General features: G+C 38.1%; 1 protein-coding gene across 5 annotated transcripts in view; it reads left to right on the top strand.

Annotated features, from left to right (window-relative positions):
* The window catches only part of LOC136876093 (Golgi integral membrane protein 4), a 227,440-nt gene that overhangs the window by 11,440 nt on the left and 196,170 nt on the right, over positions 1-19,830 (top strand). For all 5 annotated transcript variants that reach the window (XM_067149753.2, XM_067149750.2, XM_067149751.2 and 2 more), the window contains one exon: positions 9,865-10,043. In XM_067149753.2, coding sequence (XP_067005854.2) covers positions 9,865-10,043 — 179 coding nt within the window. The remainder of the gene's footprint in view (positions 1-9,864; positions 10,044-19,830) is intronic.

The raw sequence follows: 19,830 nt of genomic DNA, 5'->3' as shown, positions 1-19,830 counted from the left end.
CCATGTTAAGTAATATTACAAGACTATCTCAGTCAATCATCTAGACTGCCGTCCTTGCAATTTCTGAAAGGCTGCTACCTCCCTTCTGATGTACCATTCGTTACTCTCTCGACAGATACCCATCCGATATGGTTGCACCTGCAACTCGGCCACGTGCTTCATTGGGACATGCAAGCCTGTCCACCTCGGCAAGGTCACATGGTACATGGGTGGTGTAGGCCATGAAATGTAAAATAAAATAAACTCTTATTATTATTTCTCCGCACACAAACGGCTACATTAATACAGTTTGCTTGCTGCTTTCGTGACAGTCATTTGCATTTCCATTGTTTTACATTGTTTCTACTGCTAGTGATATGAAGTCTCTTCGTAAGTAATATGTTCAACAGTTGACATCATTGTCGGTACATGATGTTAGCTTCGTTTCCTCACGCTGCACCATCTCAGCTTTCAGAGCTCTTAACAACGTGCACACACTCTACTACAAAAGGATTTCACTGCAATAAAGCAGCTGATACTACTATTACTGGTTTTACTTATCCAGCAAGGTACCATCTTATAAAGTAACTACACTACAATTATTCTACTTAGGCATGCCCTAATTATAAAATAACTGTCTAACTGAAACTATAGGAATGTATAAAAAATTAAGTTCCCAGAAGGAATCTATAATTTAATTTCATCGATAGATAGATTGATCGATAGATTATAGAAATGTTGTATTGTGACCCCTGAGTGTTGCAGCTAGCTGCGGTGTAGCTGAGCAGTCTGTCACAGACACCATTGTCGTGAAAATCGCAACATATTGCGAGTTAACCAACTTTGAACATGGGATGCTCATCGGCGCATGGTGCATGGGTCATAGCATTGCGGAGATTACACACAAATTCAGGTTTCCGAGGTCAGCAGTGTCGAGGGTGGATCTTCAATATCGCAGAGAGAATGTTACCATACGCGTAAACCACCATGCAGGAAATCCGCAGGTGTTAAACAAATGGATATCACGTCACCTCCTCAGAATCATGCTGGGCGCTCGATGGGCTACTGTGAGTCAGATCACCATCAGTTGAATGTTGGTAGTCAGGAACCCATTTCTACCTGGACTGTAAGGAGGCAACTTCACCGCATAGGCTTCAGCACAATTAAAAATAGATTATAGATTACGATAGGCTTCAGCAGCCGACGACCAACTAGTGTCCCTTTGCTGATACCTCGACACAGTGTTCAACGATGTGCAATGGCCCACAAACATCGACAGTGGACCATGGAACAGTGGCGGCGTGTGGTGTGGTCCGACGAATCCCGATTCCAGTTGTACTGAGCTGATGGGTGTGAGAGTTTGGCGTATGCCCCAAGAAGCTATGAAGCTATGTCAACAAGATTGTATCCAGGCGGGAGGTGGCTGAGTTCTGGTCTGGGCGGTTTTCTCATGGTCGCAGTTAAGGCCCATTGTCTGGCTTTGACGGTGGTCTGAAGACTCTACACCAAGTGACACCATGTGCTCTGGAATGGTTGTCAAATTTGGATATTTTCATTTGATTATTTGTAAACTTTTGTGTACTTATACAACCATACGATATATATAGGGAGCGCTGACAGGTGCACGTTATGTGGATATTCTTTCAGACCATCTGCATCTCTTTCTAGCCTTAGAGTACCCTGATGGTGATGTCATGTTTCAACAGGACAATGCGCCATGTCACCGCTCTATGGTGGCACGCAGGTGGTTGAAGGAGCATTCCAGTGAAGTTACGACTATGGATTGGCCCTCCAGATCCCCCTGATCTTCATCCAATCGAGGATTTATGGGATGTTGGTGATGGTGGTGGTGTACACTCCATGAACCCTGCACCAACTGTACAAGACCAGTTGTGGTTAGCAGTGCAAGATGTGGGTCCAGATCCCTCCAGAATGATTCCAACACCTTGTAGAGTCGATGCCTTGCCATATTGCTGCCATTTTGAGGGCTCACGGAGGAGCAACTCGTTATTAACATCACGTTCATTGTCTTCTCATGTCTTTTGGCCACTCAGTGTACATACAGATTATTATTTTCCTCATTATTATTATTATTATTATTATTATTCACACATAGAAATGAAAGTTGCCATTAAATGATGAAATATTTGGACTATACAAGGATTACACAACAAACGTAAATAAGTACACAGATTATTATAGTTACGGCATTTTCTATGGTCCAGAGAGAAAGACGGGATGGGTCAGACACTGGACAAAAGCACACCAAGAAATGTCAAATTTAGAATATATTTTCAATGTTATCTTTTCTTTAATAATCTTTTCAAAGCAACAATAATTTAACAAACAGTAACAATGTTTAACAAGTAGAATTTAGAAGGCTATTTCCTAAATCATAAGTTTTGTCTGGGGAGAAGCAGCTCACAATTTACAATGGATGATTTTGAAAGTCTTCACTGGAACAATGGTTTTACATCAAACTTTGGTCTCATAACTGAGGCTAGTAGGGCCTTTATTAACAAGATTACCCTTCAGAGGGGTAATAGTACTTTAGAGTTTATATGTAAAGAAGCTACAGTTTCCAAAACAATGTTATTTTGGAGGAGAATCAAACCCTCGACCTTAAGAAAAAACATGTGGAAAGGGTCTTGAACCGTAAACCACAATTTCAGAGTTCGCACTAGAACACCTCTTATAATTCTTAATTATAATTACACTCGCTACAGTTACTCAATAGGTGAGCTACTCACAAATTGTGGATCAAAAGATCCAGAAAACACAGGAGTCGAAGCTCATACTAGACTACAAAGAAATGGGGGGAAAAAAGTTTATCGAAAGGCGAAGAACAAAATAAAAGGTATGCTTAACACCTCAAGCAATCCCATGACATGACTTGTGATAGAACCTAGTAGGGCAGAAGGCCTGGTGTCACAGACGATAAGACATACGATGTGGTGACTAAGACCAGAAAGAAGTTTAATTCTGAACACAGGATAGAAATTTAGAGTCAGAAAACTTAGTTACCAGAAAACAAAGCGAATAAGGGAAACGAGGCTACACACTAGTATGTCCTTAAAATTACATGGACCCCGTAAGGGGTTTATACCATGTCTGTAGACAGCCTAGAAAACCTATATGATATGACCTAACAGAAAACCCTACATTAAAATTAAGATAGTCGCAGCTCACCCTGTTACATACGAAAGTGGAACGCTGGTACAGTCGAACCTCCATTACTCGAATTTTCAGTATCTCGAAGTAACTTAAATTTCCCGGGCATTTGTCCTATTCTTCACTTGGTTACATGAATTTCTCGATTTATCAAGGCAAACATTTCCTCCCTTGAAGAAAATACTCTGTAACTTGTATTTTGTGCAACATTAACTGTGCAATACAGCATTTGTGGTTTGTTAGGAATAGTTAACAAGTAAAGAAATGTTTAGAGTGATGCTGGGAGCTAATATGACGTGAACTGAAAAACTAAAACTTCTAATGATCAGAAAATCTGCGAAGCCTTGCTGTTTTTCGGGTGTGAATTTATTGCAGGTGTTATTTTTAATATCCACCTATACAATACAAAGAGATCTAGTAAATTAAGAATGAAATCTTATCATAAAAAGTTACAAGGGACTTGTTTCACCCGTATTAAGGGCATCATCAGCCTCAGACTCAAACTGCTAGATCAGATTGCTGCCTAACTCATCGCTGCCCCTGCCTCCTTGTCTCTTGGGAGGAGAGCCTCGCTTTACGCCGCATATTCCAAGATCGGATCATGATAGATAGATTCATAAAATTCAACTTCACAGTATTCATAGATATGAGGTAGGTGCTGCTTGATTGTTTGTGACATAAACAGGCAGCAGACTGATTGTTGGTCATGACATAAACAGGCAGTAGGCAGATCGGTTGATAATGACATAACCCGACAGTAGCAACTTAGAAACATAAGACTCGAGCCCAGTATGTGCCACCACAAACAGAACCAATTCTCAGCTAAGTTAAACATAATCCAAGTCCCCAGGTGTCACTCAGAAATGACGGTAGTGACATCTACTATCGGAGTTTTTATTATGGACACTCGAGTTTAGGCTTTAATTACAAACGAACCAATAGGCCTATTGCAATGCGAGTTATACCAATATTTTCGTTGTTTAGTTCTACATTAGCGTATATAAGACACATTGTTTTCGACGTTCATTAAATATTTTTTATTTGTGATTATAATAAATATTGCCCGAGTTTTTGGCTACTTCTCTAGGAAGCGCTCACTTAGGAATATATACAAGGAAAACTACTTGTCTGATGGTAATGAAATTTTTATATGTTATAACTACATGTATTTGTAGTGTAATACTCAAGTTGCAATTTTTTTCAACCACCCCCAAAAAAGTTCTTATCATTTTTCTAAAGCAACTCTTTCTCAGTCCAGGATAAACGTACAACAGCAAACATGGGCTTGTTTTGAAGCACTCAGTCATGGTTATCAGAAACTACAATAACTGTAACCGTACAGTTTGGTACCGAATTTATAAAGTGTAATATTGAAAGGAGGTTTTGTGTATGCCGCACCGTGCGATTAACAGCAGGCCGGCTGGTGAAATCGGGCGCAGTGTTGCCGCGTTCAGTAGTAATCACGCGCACAACGAACACAGCTTTTCGTTTACTTTCAACCTTTAATTTTATTTCCTCTTATAAATTCCACTTCCCATCACCTTTTCTCATAAGGGCTTTGGACCTTCAAAGGCAAGTTTAAAAATGGTTGACTTCCTAATTTAGAAATATCACACTGTACAATTTTTACAAGATTTGCATTGTTATTTACATATATTTACAATATTTAATTCTATCAATTTTCTTCGTCTGAAAAATCACTGTGTTCCGATAAATCGGTGCTGCTGTCATTTATGTTGATTATGACTGGCTCGAAATAAGCGACGTTTTCAGACAGTCCATCTTTTTCCAAGTAGTAGTCTTCAATTATCTTAGCGTGTTTAATGCATTGTTTCCAGAGTTCAGGGGTGACGGTACGTAAGGCTTCTCGACATAAAGCGTTAATTGCTTCCACACCTCTACCATTTTCTAATGTGTTAGCCATATTTGTTTTTGCTATTTATCCTTTTACGTAAGCCCTAATGAGCTCGATTGGATTAAGCTCGCAATGGGCCACTGGTAACCAAACAAGCTGTACATCTGGTCGAAGTTGTTTAGTCAGTTGTTCCAGCTTCTTTACCGGTGTTTGAAAATAAGGCCTGGCAAGGACAATCAGCTCTGATTTCGTTAATTTGTTATAATCGTCAACTCCAGGTGGTAGTGAAATATTGGTTCTGTCCGCACCACGTCTCGTCTGTAAAGAAGATCTTGAAGCCCTGTGCTCTTAAGTCTAATGATCAGAAAATCTGCGAAGCCTTGCTGTTTTTCGGGTGTGAATTTATTGCAGGTGTTATTTTTAATATCCACCTATACAATACAAAGAGATCTAGTAAATTAAGAATGAAATCTTATCATAAAAAGTTACAAGGGACTTGTTTCACCCGTATTAAGGGCATCATCAGCCTCAGACTCAAACTGCTAGATCAGATTGCTGCCTAACTCATCGCTGCCCTACCAGGTATTTCGGCATGCAGCGTGTGTCACAGATTCCATTAGCACTGGTTTCCTGTTTAGTTTTTTGAATCGGAATCCCAAGCTTCGAACTACTTTCAAAAGCGTAGAAATTGACACATCAGGAAAATCCGGCATATTTTCTAACAGTTTCATTAAGAGGCTTTTAATTGTGGGAAATATCTTTTTCATATGAAAATCGTGCATATTTCTTCGTATTGTGCCCAAAGTAAAATCATCGAGATGGATTTTCGGACGCCCCGGTCTCACACACTGCTTCTTTCTTGACCTGGATGACGTATTTCCTTCATTCTCCTTTGAAGCGACTCCTACTCTCTTCACTGACGACAGAGATAATCCAAGACAATCTGCCACCTTCTTGTACACAGGGAACCTCCTGTCCCCTACTTTTCCCCCTCACATTGAAAGAAACAAATAGCACTCAAAATCATTGCAAGTTCACCCTCTGATAACGGCGGTCTCGGAGGCATCTTGAAGTGACGTGGCCAACATGCAGAACATAGGACAACTGAAAATAGCTTGCGGATAAACCAAGGTCATGGGCATTCCGTTGCACAACTGCCCGGGGCGAGTGTACTGTGTTCGTTGCGCGCGTGGTTACTACTGAACGCGGCAACACTGCACCCGTTTTCACCAGCCGGCCTGCTGTTAATTGCACGGTCCGGCGTACACAAAACCTCCTTTCAATATTACTCTTCATAAATTCGGCACCAAACTGCACGGTTACAGTTATTGTAGTTTCTGATAACCATGACTGAGTGCTTCAAAACAAGCCCATGTTTGCTGTTATACGTTTATCCTGGGCTGAGAAAGAGTGGCTTTAGAAAAATGATAAGAACTTTTTTCGGGGTGGTTGAAAAAAATTGCAACTTGAGTATTACACTACAAATACATGTGGTTATAACATATAAAAATTTCATTACCATCAGACTAGTAGTTTTCCTTGTATATATTCGTAAGTGAGTGCTTCCTAGAGAAGAAGCCAAAAACCCGGGCAATATTTATTACAACCACAAATAAAAAATATTTAATGAACGTCGAAAACAATGTGTCTTATATACGCTAATGTAGAATTAAACAAGGAAAATATTGGTATAACTCGCATTGCAATAGGCCTATTGGTTCGTTTGTAATTAAAGCCTAAACTCGAGTGTCCATAATAAAAAATCCGACAGTAGTAATAACCTGGTAATTAACTGGATATAGTTCAATTCAGCTTGTGTCCATGAGGCTTCACCACTTTGGGGCATTAGAAGGTTTGCCTACAACTAGGGAGAGGCCGTACTACCTTCACCACTATTATTATTATTATTATTATTATTATTATTATTATTATTGCCTATTTTGTTCTAATAGAAATGAAAACTGCCATTAAGCTGAAACACTAATATAGCAAGCCAGATACTATCTAATAAAATAATTCCACTATCCTAAACTGCACTTGGGTGTATCCTAATTATAACAGGTGAACTGAAACAATAGAACTGAAGTTATAACTGAATACATGATACTCAGACTGATGTTTCTACTTACGCACTGATAGAAAATAAAACTGCTTTTAATTGCTCAAATATAAAAAGTACAAGGGAAGACATCTAAAACATTGACTCAGTATTTTCTCAAAAATGCCAAAGATTTCAACTACAGATATCGAATTATATGAATCAGCTGATTTACTAGATTCCGGCAGCAGAATATTTGAATCGGAAGAGAAGCAGTAAATTACCTGCAATGAAACTACTTGATGAGCAAAATACCTTATATTCTCTAGAATTCATATTTTTGACTTTAACTTAATTTACAATGCTTGATAATTTAAAGAAATTGCTTTCTTTGTGATAGGTGCAACGGAAGTGCTATATGAGTTATCGGGTCTTGTACGGTACCTATACAAATGAAAATGTGGAAAGTGCAGAAAGTACAACTGCGTATAATAAACTGTCTTTATACGTATTCTACCAACAAAGCTAGAACTATCTAAACCAGGGGTTTTCAATTTGTAAGGGCAAAAGGGCCACATTGGAAACCTTAGGGATGATCACGGGCCACACTTTGATAATAGGCTAATTTTAATAAAATTCCGCAAATAGAACAGAGGTACAAGTATGAAATAATATCATAGTTCAGTTGAAATGAAGGTTTAATATTTTCAATTGCTTAAAACACCATTTCACAATGCATAAAAGAGTGAAATTAAAAATAAACACTATTACCTCAAGGACAGAATTTGGAAGAAGAGCACCCAACGATGTCAGTTCATTTGAATTAATATTTGACAAATAACCTAAAGACAAACTGACATTAGTCAACATTATTAAAGAAGGACAATTTAGTGGAGTACTTTCCTGAAAATTTCTTTGAGTGTGCTGTACTGTGTACCAACCAGTAAGTACTATCAATAAGAGAAGAACAAAGAATTGAATGCGCTTCTTACACTAATGGCAATTCAAGTATTTCTTGGTATTCATTGCATGCTATGTTGCATAAAATGTCCACAGTAAGCATGGCATGGAATTCAAGAATTGGTTTGGATCCCATAGCCATTTGAATAATGGCATTTGTGAGGGCTCATTTTCAACTGAATTTTGGATTTTAATCTTTTTCAACCAAAAATGATCAATTCAGACCAAGTGAATACTTAGGAATACTTAGAAACAGGAATTAATATTAAGGAATGAATTAGTTCTGACTTGGGTCTGTAAAGGGTATAAAAATTAATACATTTTTGGGTGTGCTATGAAATATTTTTTGTAAATTTTCTTCACATTTCTTAAAAGATTTTTGAAAAGACCTCGCGGGTCGCAAAATATGCCGTCGCAGACTTCCACTTGGAAACCATTGATCTAAAACAAATATTGGAATATTATTTCCTATTTCCTCCAGCTCAGTTAGAAAGCAAATTAAGTATGTAGCCTAGAACACGTAATCTACCGAACACCACCACAACCAACGGAACTGTTGAGTGTAAACTGTAAATAAGTATCACTCATCTTAATTACTACCAATAAACACTAACACCAATATTTATGCCGCTAAATGGATCACGCACACACAACATTAACCAAATTTCAATAGGTATTACTACTTTATCACTATGCTAAGACATAGCACTTTCAACATTCCCCACCAAGTGCAACTGTGGTCATGTAATTGATTATGTAGTCAAGGAGTGAAACTCCAACAGACCAACATAACTTAACTTCTCCATGGTGTGTAGAGGGCACTTGGTGCTTTTGGTGACTGGCCAGCTCTCACAGGACAGACTGTAGCATGACAGACTTTCGATTTGAGGTGGACTGGCAAATCCAAGGTCCACACTATAGTCCATGCCTTTATCATTAGTGTTATTGTTATTGCCCCAGAATCAGTTAAAAGCCTTTGCCAACCAGTTTTTTATTAATTTTATACCTCTGCAAAAATGAAGTGTCAATCCCCTGACTCAGGACTTGCTTGGAATAAAAGTTACATTTCTTTAGCCTTTAATCGTATATCTAATTTTTCTCCTTAATTACATAATATAACCTTTCTTTTCAGTCTGTTGAAGCATGATATACAAAATTTAACCGGGCGAGTTGGCCGTACAGTTTGGGGCGCTTAGCTGTGAGCTTACATCCGGGAGATAGTGAGTTCGAGCTCCATCGTTGGCAGCCCTGAATATGGTTTTCCATAGTTTCCCATTTTCACACTAGGTACCGTACCGTAATTAAGGCCATGGCAGCTTCCTTCTCACTCCTAGGCCTTTCCTATCCCATCGTCGCCGTAAGACCTTTCTCTTTCGGTGTGACGTTAAGCCAATAGCAAAAAAATACATATTTTTTGCTTCCACAGACTGAAAAGCTTAAAGCTTATATTAACATTGACACTGATAAGAATAGCTTCCTTTTTACTGAAAAAGATGTTAAATCATAATTTAACCGATACTTTTATGCATTTCTTTTTTACAAAATCAGTGCTGTAATACTTTATCTCAATGGTAAGTCAATTTTGTTATTTTGACAGTCAATATAACTTGATTAAACATTTTGCTTGACAGTTTCATAAAATATGTCAAAATATTTGTTGCAGTATGACCTTAGCAATAGAATATTTTATGTTACTTTGATCAATTTATTCTTTATGTTTTGAAGTAATTTTTGGGTCATTTTGTATCAGTTTGGTTCATTTAACAAAATGGACTTCCAGTTCAATCTGGCTGAAAATGGTTGTTCTGTATAAGTACATTTAAATATCATGTTTATCTTATTACTTGATTTTCTTCCCCAGTAATATTTGAATACAAACTAAGGTTGGAGAAATCTCTCCAGCAAGATAAAGCTGATCATCGGCAGATGAGGGAAGAATTACAAGCGAGAGTAGAAGAAGAAAAGCAGCTTCGAGAGAAGGAAAATCTTGAATCCATTAACAAATACACATCATTACAACAACAGTATAAATTATTACAAGTGAGTATAGCAGTCTTCCTAGTTCTTTCAGGTAGTTGATCTGACACAAGTATGTTTATGTAATTAGTATCCCAGAAACAAATATACTTTATTTCATGAAGTCATTTCCTGTGCAAATTCAGTGTACAAAATACATTAGTTTAAAATCCTAGAGTAAAGATTTTCTCGATTTATCACGTTTTCCTTTGAATTCTATGCCTTTTAGTGAGGATAGCTACGTTCTGAAGGTGGTTCTCCAAACTTCATTGTGAAGTCGTATATAGAAAGATGGGAACATAAACATGAACACATAATAAGGTACATAGAATGTGTTCCTTTTCTTGTGCCTGTCTTTCTGTATACCAGATATGACTTGATTTGCTTCTCGTTTGTTCCTCCCCATTACTCATGTTGACCTGTTGAGGTCCTTTTCTGCTTTTGTGTTTGTCCTGTGTTCCTAGTTTTTTTCCACTTATTTTCATCTTTATCTTATATCTCTTCCCTTTTCCTGTATCTGCCCAGTTTTCTTCTTCTCCTCCCCTTCACACCTCAAGACTGAAAATTTGCCTGGATGGACACTTAATGAATGTTGAAGCAATCCCTCCTGTTGAAACAGAGAAGCAGAAACGTGCTCGTTAGGGGCAATGTAGAACAACTAGGATTGGTGAGGAGAGAGAAGCATTCTGTTTGAAGATATGGAGATTGTCCTTGTTCTTGTGTTTCCTTGTTTGTCGTTGTCTCCTTTTTCTGTTGCTTTCTCTTTCCACACTGACCTGTCATTCTGTTTATCCCATTACTTTCTTTTCATGTTCGTATATTTTTATATATGACATGATTTGTTTCTTGTGTGGTCCTTTCTGCTGCTTACAAGTCAAGGTCAGTTTAATCATCATCAGCATTAGGAGTGCCAACTTAAAGAACGTATTGGAGGTAGTATATGATGTAATATCCTGGAATGTAAACAGAGGAGTAGGCAGCATAAGTAGATCAGTGGGAGATTTGCAGTCAGCACTTTAAATGTTATGATAACGCTGGCATGTGGTGGTAATTCTACCAGACATGCTGACAGGACAGGATGCAGAAGTAGGTCTTACATGGTTGCTCCATCTTTCCTCTTTAACTATCTTTTGTCTTAACTTTACTGTAAGATTTATATTGGTTTGTTACGTAGCCTTAGCAGATTATATAACATTCCCAAGTCATCTGGTTAGCACCAGGTCTTACCCAGAAGTGAGCACTTCAGGTAGGATCGGTTTTCATTTTACTATCATCCCTAATAGTGGATAGTTAGGCCTGTGAGAAGTCTCACGTTGGCTGGGAATTCCTCCATTGGTTCAAAATCCATTCTGTCTTGTGAGAAGCCTCACATCTCCTGGTAATCATAGTTCATAGTTATTTAGGGCTAAGCGGCTCTCCAGTAGTGAGTGACTGTGTGCCATTCTGTCTACAAATCAACTCTAATTATTACTATCATCGTGATTAATATTCAGTTCTTGCTTGGTTGTATGAATTTGAACATTGTAATGGGCGAAGGCCTGTAAGTTCAAATATTAACTCATTGGGCCCGAGCCACGGAACCGTTCCGTGCTTCGTCTCAGTGGACCAAATGCCGGACCACGGAACTGTTCCGTTGTCTCATTTTACTACGTAATTCAACTTTTCCTCAAGAGATGGCAGAGTGGGTTGCATTTGTGATTTGTGTAGGGACTCTTTCTTTGCAATGTTATATGCTCTTTGCTAATATATATATCGATAGTGTGCTTAGTAATATTAGTTTGAAGTGGGCTATCTCTCGACTTTGAGATTCGCTTGTAAACAAGATGGCTGCCAGTATAGAACTGATATTTACCGATATATAACCCCTTTTAGGAAGTAATGATGATTAGGAATGTAATTTTTTTCAGTGAAATTAGTAGTAATATTAGTACTAGTGTGAGCAATGCTCCTGAAGAACAAATAGATGTGGAAATCGAAGAGGAAATGCAAAGAGAAGACTGTGTTAAAGCTCAGCACGCGGACTGAGTACGGACCTGTGATGCTAATAAAATTAAATGTTCTCCTGTATTCCTTGTTCCGCAGTTTGTGGTATGAAAGCCTTTTGTTTTCATGTATATTTAAATCTTTAATGGTCTTGTAAGTAAGAAATTTCTCACGATATGAAGCGACACTATATTTCCTCCACAATAATCCCAGCGCCAATGCAGTTTCAATCCAACATATATGCAGGGCTCAATGGGTTAAATAAATAAATATATAGTACTTTCTGTCATCTTAACCAATGCTGTAGTTCTGCATGTTAAAGATACGATAAATAATAATAATACTATGTGTTTCTTTTCATGTTCCTGTCCCTCTCTGTATTTCTAAAGGAGATCTGTTTAATAGCACTTGAAAGCAATTACATGCCTAAAAATTTCCCCCTCTGTCACTGCATCAATCTGCATTATACAGTATTTTCAATTTCTAATCACAAGTTTGTGTGTCAGAAGCCTGGGTTCGCCAAGCTGAGAGGCTCCTCAGACAGTTGAGGCACTGGCCTTTTGACTCTAACTTGGCAGGTTCGATCCTGGGGCCTGTTCCTTGAACAAACTTTGCAAATTTTCAACTTTGCACTGTTCACTTTTCAATTCTTGCAAAGTGCAAAGTTTTTCTGTTCCACCATGTGCTAGGTTTTACTTTTCAATTTCTTTGCAAAATGAAAAGTCTTTGCGAATGAGCGATCTGATCAAGTTTATTCCATGGGCAAACCGTATAATACTCCATGATTTTAATGCTTTATTTTTCGTAGCGAACTTGACACTGATAGTTTTAAAGTTTTGATCATGGGAAAGAAAGATGATTACAAGAAGCTGGCTGTGCCAGAAGTTGTCAAGAAGAAATGGGGCATCCTTTTTAGCAGTTTTAAAAATAACCTCTCAAATGATATTAACAAGTGTACCATCAACACATCCACACACAGAAGGAAATTCACCCTTCATTAGAAATTCCGTCGCTATATTATGTGGAATTTCAGGCCAACGTACTATGTTAGGAAATATTACATTTACTATAACATCTACAACTTTGGTAACAGTTCTGCAAATAATTGATTCTCTTGTTCTATGCATTGTTGTTACACCGTGCAGCTGGGCACCATTTCCTAACCAATCTAAGTCTGTAAGAATTTGTTCTTTTTCGGAAAGGGAGTGACTTCTTTTTGTTGCATGTTTCAACAAATGACCGATCATTTCAAGAATATAGTCAGCCTGTGTTGGGGTAATACGAAAACACTCGCGAAATTCCGTCAAAGTGAGGTTATGAAAATTAATCCTGTCTTTGTACGAAGGGGTTGGGGCAAAAGAGTGCCAAGCAACATTTTTGGTAAAACTGAGCTGTCGGTGCCATTTGCTGATGATTATGATAAGCTATCAGTAAATACTGAAAACTTGCACAGAAACACATTCAGGTGGCAATACATGCGACTTTCATCTTGTTGCCCCCAACAGTTCTTAGAAACACTCGGACCAAAACAGTGTCAAGCCACCAGGAGACCCAGATTACCATGGATTGTAGGAGGAAGCTTGTGTTATCCAGTGATTCTGAAGAATATCTCAGTGATCCTGATGTAAACCCTGACTATCTTCCTCACATAGCATGTGAAATTTCCTCTGAAAGTGGAAGTGAGGTAAATGTTGCTTGGTATTATTTTGACCATAACAAAAGTTTCCGCCATTGTTGCTGGGGTTATGTAACTTATTAAATCATTGGGTTATGTTTTAGGAACCGTTATAACACACTCTTGGATCTATAGCAAGTGGCTTTTTCAGTTCAAAGTTTACTGTGGTTAGTTAAAGGCCTTTGTTGACAAACATTCACAAATATGTATTGTGTGGCTTGGCACTATATTGTTCCAATTTTAAATCTGTTGCTGTCAGTCATCACTTTTCTCGAGAAAGGTTACATTGTCACTTGCGACCAGAGGTTTATACGAGTTAACAGAAAAACTAGTGCATAATTTTGCTGCACTCTTGTTAAAGTAATCGTTATTAGTTAAATAACAGAGGATACAACATGGGTATTTCTCGTACTAAGACTTCGTGTTTTGCACAGTTTAGGATATCCTGGATCATTCAAGGTCACCGTTACATTCGCCTGGGAAACGTCTGAATTCTAGGAATAGAAATAGATGTATTAAGAAGATACAGATGAATAAGAAGAGGCGAAATGAAGGAAGAGAATATGTAGTGCGTAAGACCGGAAAAGTTGTTCCAGGAGCAAAAGTTGGAGAGCTGTGTCGCTGTTCCCTGAGATGTTTTGAACTTGAAGAACAACAGATATTGTCAATATTTAATGGGTTTTGGGATCTCGCTGATTTTGATAAGAAAAATGCTTATTTATTTGGATGCATTGAAGCTATTCCTGTAAAACGGAGATACAGGGCACCTGAAGGAGAGCCAAGGTACGGAAATTGTAGACATACAATGTAGGAATTCATGACTGTGGTAAAGACTTAGGGTGCATGTTTTTGTGGGATGAGAGTATTGCAGGAAGAGGCAGTGACGAAATAGATAGTGCAATTTCGAAGTATCTGAAAACAAACGCCGTCGATGCTAAAAAGCTTGTGATTTTTTCTGATAACTGCGGGGGCCAGAATAAAAACTGGAATATAATGGCACTCTGGTCCTATTTAATTCATACTGAACGATTTAATGAGATCGAGCACTGGTTTTTAACATCTAGCCACACATTCTTGCCATCAGATAGAGACTTTGCCAAAATTGAGAAGTACCAACGAAATCAACCGCATGTGTACGACCCTGCCAACTGGAAATGTATCATTCAAGAATGTGGGAGAAAGAAGAAGTTCAGTGTAACAGACATGAAACAAGACAACTTCTATGACCTGGTGACACAAAAATTTGGACTCCTGAACACCAGTAGAAAGAGAAACATGTGTAAGTGGCATGGAATTTAAATTCACAGACGTAATTTGTTTCAAATTTGAAGCAAGTAATCCATGTTTCATCAAACTAAAAACAAGAGTGGAGATGGATTTTGAAGACTGTAACGTGAGAAAAAAGAGGCAACACCACAACGTTGAGCTTGGAACAAAAGTAAACTACTGTGTGAAAAATAAAGAAAAACAAACTGAAAGATGTGTTGAAACTCCTGGACTATGTCCCACCTGTCCATTGCCAGTTTTATCTCGGCTTGATTCCTGACTCTGAAGATACAAATGAAGTTCAAGAAGTGTAGGAAAGGAGCAGCTGATCTGTTAGTTTTAATGTTATTCATGTGCAGTTATAAGTTCCTAAATTCCATGTTTTGGAAAGAACATCATAGTAAAAAGATACAAACACACCTTTTTCCGTGATGGATTTATGTTGATTTATTTAAATTTCTTTTCAGTTGCCAGTTCCACCCCGATTTCCACTGCTACCAATTTAAATATTATTGGTGGAAATGTAACTGAAGATTGGTAATAGTTTTCATTTCTGTTTAAAATAGTTGAAATACCAGACATTGTTTCATTATCATAAAATAATATTCCTAAGATAAGTGTCACTCCCATTGGGGCAAAAAAGTGCCAAGCCACAGTATTCTATGACATAGTATTAAAACTATAATCTATCAGCTTCATTGTCTGTATTGATGAATGAGAATACTCATTTTTCATACTTGCATTCATAGTATTAAAAGTATTGACTTTTGACCCTACAAATAGCAGCCCAAAAGAAATTATGCCTACAAATCACATACAATGAACATTACTGAACCTTTCAAAGCTATTAATACATCATTCCCATGAATGGTACAATTTCATGATTTGAACAAACTTTCTAATTGCTCTCCCTTAAAATTAAGAAAATGTTGCTTGGCACTCTTTTGCCCTGACCCCTTCGTATGTTCTCTTGTTGAATTCTTCATCACTGTCCTCACTTGATGATAACAGAAGCGCTCATCATAACATGTTTATATCACTAAACCAAATTCTACCCTGAGAAACTAGTGTACATACTTAATAATTAACAAATGAAAAGGGGATCATCTTTTTGCAAAATTTATGAGAACTTTTCCCTTCATTTCTTTGCACTTTGCATTTCTATACCAATGGAAGAACATAACAGGCTTGAAAAGTGAAAAGATTCCTCACTTTTCACTTTGCAAACTAAATCTGAAAAGTGATGGTGGAACAAAATCTAAACTGAAAAGTGCAAAGTGAAAAGTTGCAAAGTTCATTCGTGGAACAGGCCTCTGGCTCAGTCTGGTGGTATTTGAAGGGGCTCAAATATGTCAGCCTTGTGTCTGTAGATTTACTAGCACATAAAAGAACTCCTGCGAGACAAAACTCTGGCACCTCGGCATCTCTGAAAACTTTCAAAAGTAGTTAGTGAGACGTAAAAACAATAACATTATTATAAAGCTTGTGTTCAGTTCCAAATCTCTCCGCAGTATTTATAGCTTATGATGTTGTTAATGGTGATTTGACTGTCAAATGGTGACGTTAAGCCTCCTCTAGGGACACCAAGACCTTGACATCAGTGTGGGGGCTTGTGTGTTTGTTGATCCCGAGGGCTGTGCCAACTCATGGGACCCATGCTCTATTAGCCTTGGAGTAGGGCCAGACAAACCTGAGAGGTGCCTGTGCTCTTTTCTTCATTTCTATTTTGTTCTTTCCTGTTCCAACCTCCTTCATTTTCATTTTTCGGACTGTCTAGCCAGCCTCTCTGCCTTGGGTAGAAAGTTTGTTTTCTGAGTGAATGCGTGTGTCTGGAGGTTTCATCCTACTCTAATTACATGTTGTGGGTCATGGCAAGGTGATCTGTGGCTGCTGGGTGTGTAGTCATTAGCAGCCTACCTCCAGATATCCGGCGCTGTCTGGGGCATGCATCCCTACCTCGACATGCGGGGCTGTGCCGATGGTTGAACATTTATTTCCCAAGCTATTTATGTGACAAAAGACAGAACCCTTCCCTTCTTTTTCTTTTTTTTCAAAGTTTCAAAACAGCATTCTTGAAATCAAAGAAACATAAGGGGTATACTCCACTTCTTATCGATTATAAACGTCGATTCCTAGTTGTTTATTAGATGAGAGTCCTTTTTTGTTTAGTAATGCAGTCAAGGGTATTGTTGGTGGTGAATTGGACGAGATGCATTAACTTCATGACGGATCCTTACTTATTAAGTCATCGATGGCTGAGCAGTCTGGTACTTAAAGCTAATATGTTCGGAAATGTGGTAGTTAACATTGAGGAGTACAAATCCCTTAACACCTGCAAGCGAGTTGTCTTCCACAAGCATTTGATGATACACGATCAGAAACCTAGCTCAATGTGGTGTGGACGACATGTTCCCCGTTCTACTCCCCTCCCACTTTCCCAACATACTCCAGCACCCACTACGATACCAACCCGCACAATCGCTAACAACGACAGATCGCCTGTCATAACATGCTCCACATTGGGAAGATTAGGTACACAAACCAAGGACAGCTAATGGAGTACGTAAGCTCCGAATACTAAATTAATAATTAGACACACCCATGAATTTTCTCTACACCTAAATACAATCTTTTATTTACAGGTCGGACAATATTCCAATTTACAGTACTCTGTTAACTTGAAACACAGCAGAATTAGAGGCAACCAGTTCCCCATTTTAATACATTTCACAACTAAAGAGCTCAAATAACATATACCTCTTACAAAGAAGAATGCCAACGTAACGACTATTTATATTTTATAATCAAGACAAGAGACTACATTTTAAATTTAACCTGATTTTATAGTCATTTTAATACTGTGTACAAACTCCAATTCTTTATCTTTGTACAACAGAACAGACTTTTTATATTTGAATAAGTTTTTAGCAAAATTTAGGATACTATGCTTTCACAACACATCCTTGAACTTTAAACATGTATTTTTGTACAAGACATTTTATTCAAACTTTGAAACATTATGTTTTCAGACAAAATTTAATTTTAGTCCATTGGAATGTTGTATAAATTAAATGCTATGACATTACAACAATATTTATTTATTTATTTATTTATTTACTGTGCTCTATAGGATTTCTAATCCCAATTACAGTGGCAATTGTTTACATGTGAGTATTTTTCAATGTTTCGAATCATTCTAATAATTTAATGGCAATGTATCATAAGGTAATTAACCCATTTGAGAAGTTTCAGTGCAATAATTGATCAACAGTACTGATTGTGACAATCACCACACCAATATTGCTGTTTCCTGCCTTTGGAAAAGAATAACCACAAACAGTTGTCTTAAGGTTTATTGCTATAAAGTCTTGTGTCGCTTTTTTTGTGTGGACATTACAGCTTGTCTACAACAGTTAATCTCGCATGTAAGTCAGTTCATAATGGCTCTCTCACCTGAAAACACAGCAAGGACCATAGCATTAGTGGAGGATGGGCGCAGTATATGTTATGTAGCAAAAGTTATAGGCTCGTCTTGTTCTAACGTGTACAGAACTGTTAATAGGTACAGAGAGGACAATATCTACACCATGAGACCCAGTTCTGGTCGTAGGAGAAGCTCTACTGAACGCAATGGCGCTTTCTCGTAATGCAAGCTTTTCGTGATCGGCACACAAGAGCTGTGGAGGCCAGAAATTGTTTGCAGCAAGTACAGGGCATTAACATCAGTGAAAGAACAGTAAGAAGGAGGTTGTATGGAGCGGATTTAAAGTCCAAGAGGCCCGCCACAGGATCTCTGCTTACATGTGAGCACCGCGCATCTCGGACGCAATTCACCAACGCCCATCGAAACTGGACTGTGGAGCAGTGGAGCTCAGTGCTGTCCATGGATGAATCCAGATTCTGTTTGAGGGCACCGGATGGAAGGGAGAGAGTATGGAAAAGGTCCGGGGAATGTTATTCACCCTGTACTTTCTTTGCAAGGACACTGTTCAGTGGAGGCTCTGTGATGGTCGATAGAGCATGTCTGGGATATGCTTGAGAGATGTGCTAGGAGTCGTTCCCTGACACACGGGCTCAACTTTGGGCTGCGCACCAGGAAGAATGGGAGTTCATTCCACAAAGGAATATTAGAGACTGTACCTGAGCATGCCTGATTAAATCACAGCTGTAACTGCAGATAGAAGTGGTAATACCCATTACTGCAGCAATGGAAATGTGTTGAAAACATGTGGATAAGTGGACTGCATATGAAACTGTGCAGAGCTCCAGGTTTTGACATTTTCAAATTTGTGTTGGTGGACTGTTGTGATTGTCTCGATCAATAATCTTTATCATATATTGCACTGAAACATCTCAGATGGGCTAATTAACTTATGATACATTACCATATTATTGTAATGAAGTAATATTAGATTTTTACCATATTTCAAATGGACTAACATTAACTTTTGTTTGAAAATACATAGAGTTTCGCATTTTTGCTGGTGAGTGTATGTACTATAAAGTTAAATCCACTGAAGATAGCCTAAAATAGGTTGAAACTTGTTTGGTCAATGAATATTTGACCCCTCGCCCCCATAGATAGAGGAGAAAACTTTGTATCGAATAGGAGGATCTAATGAAGTCTAATTCAGTACTGTCCATACAGATATGAAGCTAATATTATGTAATGTACTGATATAATGTAACAAACTTTGGTTGCAGTTGCTTCATTGTTGGCATTTCAATGGTAGAGATTTAGGTGAGGTGGAATTTTGCATGCTTGGTTTTTTTATGACAGAATGCCATAATACCTGCCCTGATGGTGTATCAAGCAATTGCATTGATCTGCATTCATGGCTATTTCCTGGGTGGCAGATTCGCTACCAGTTGCTTACTTAGTCTTTT

The sequence above is a fragment of the Anabrus simplex genome, chromosome 6 (genome assembly GCF_040414725.1).
Source record: "Anabrus simplex isolate iqAnaSimp1 chromosome 6, ASM4041472v1, whole genome shotgun sequence".
Classification (NCBI taxonomy): Eukaryota; Metazoa; Arthropoda; class Insecta; order Orthoptera; family Tettigoniidae; genus Anabrus; species Anabrus simplex.
Note: the sequence above shows the minus strand (reverse complement) of the source record. Positions and strands in the feature narration are given on the sequence as shown.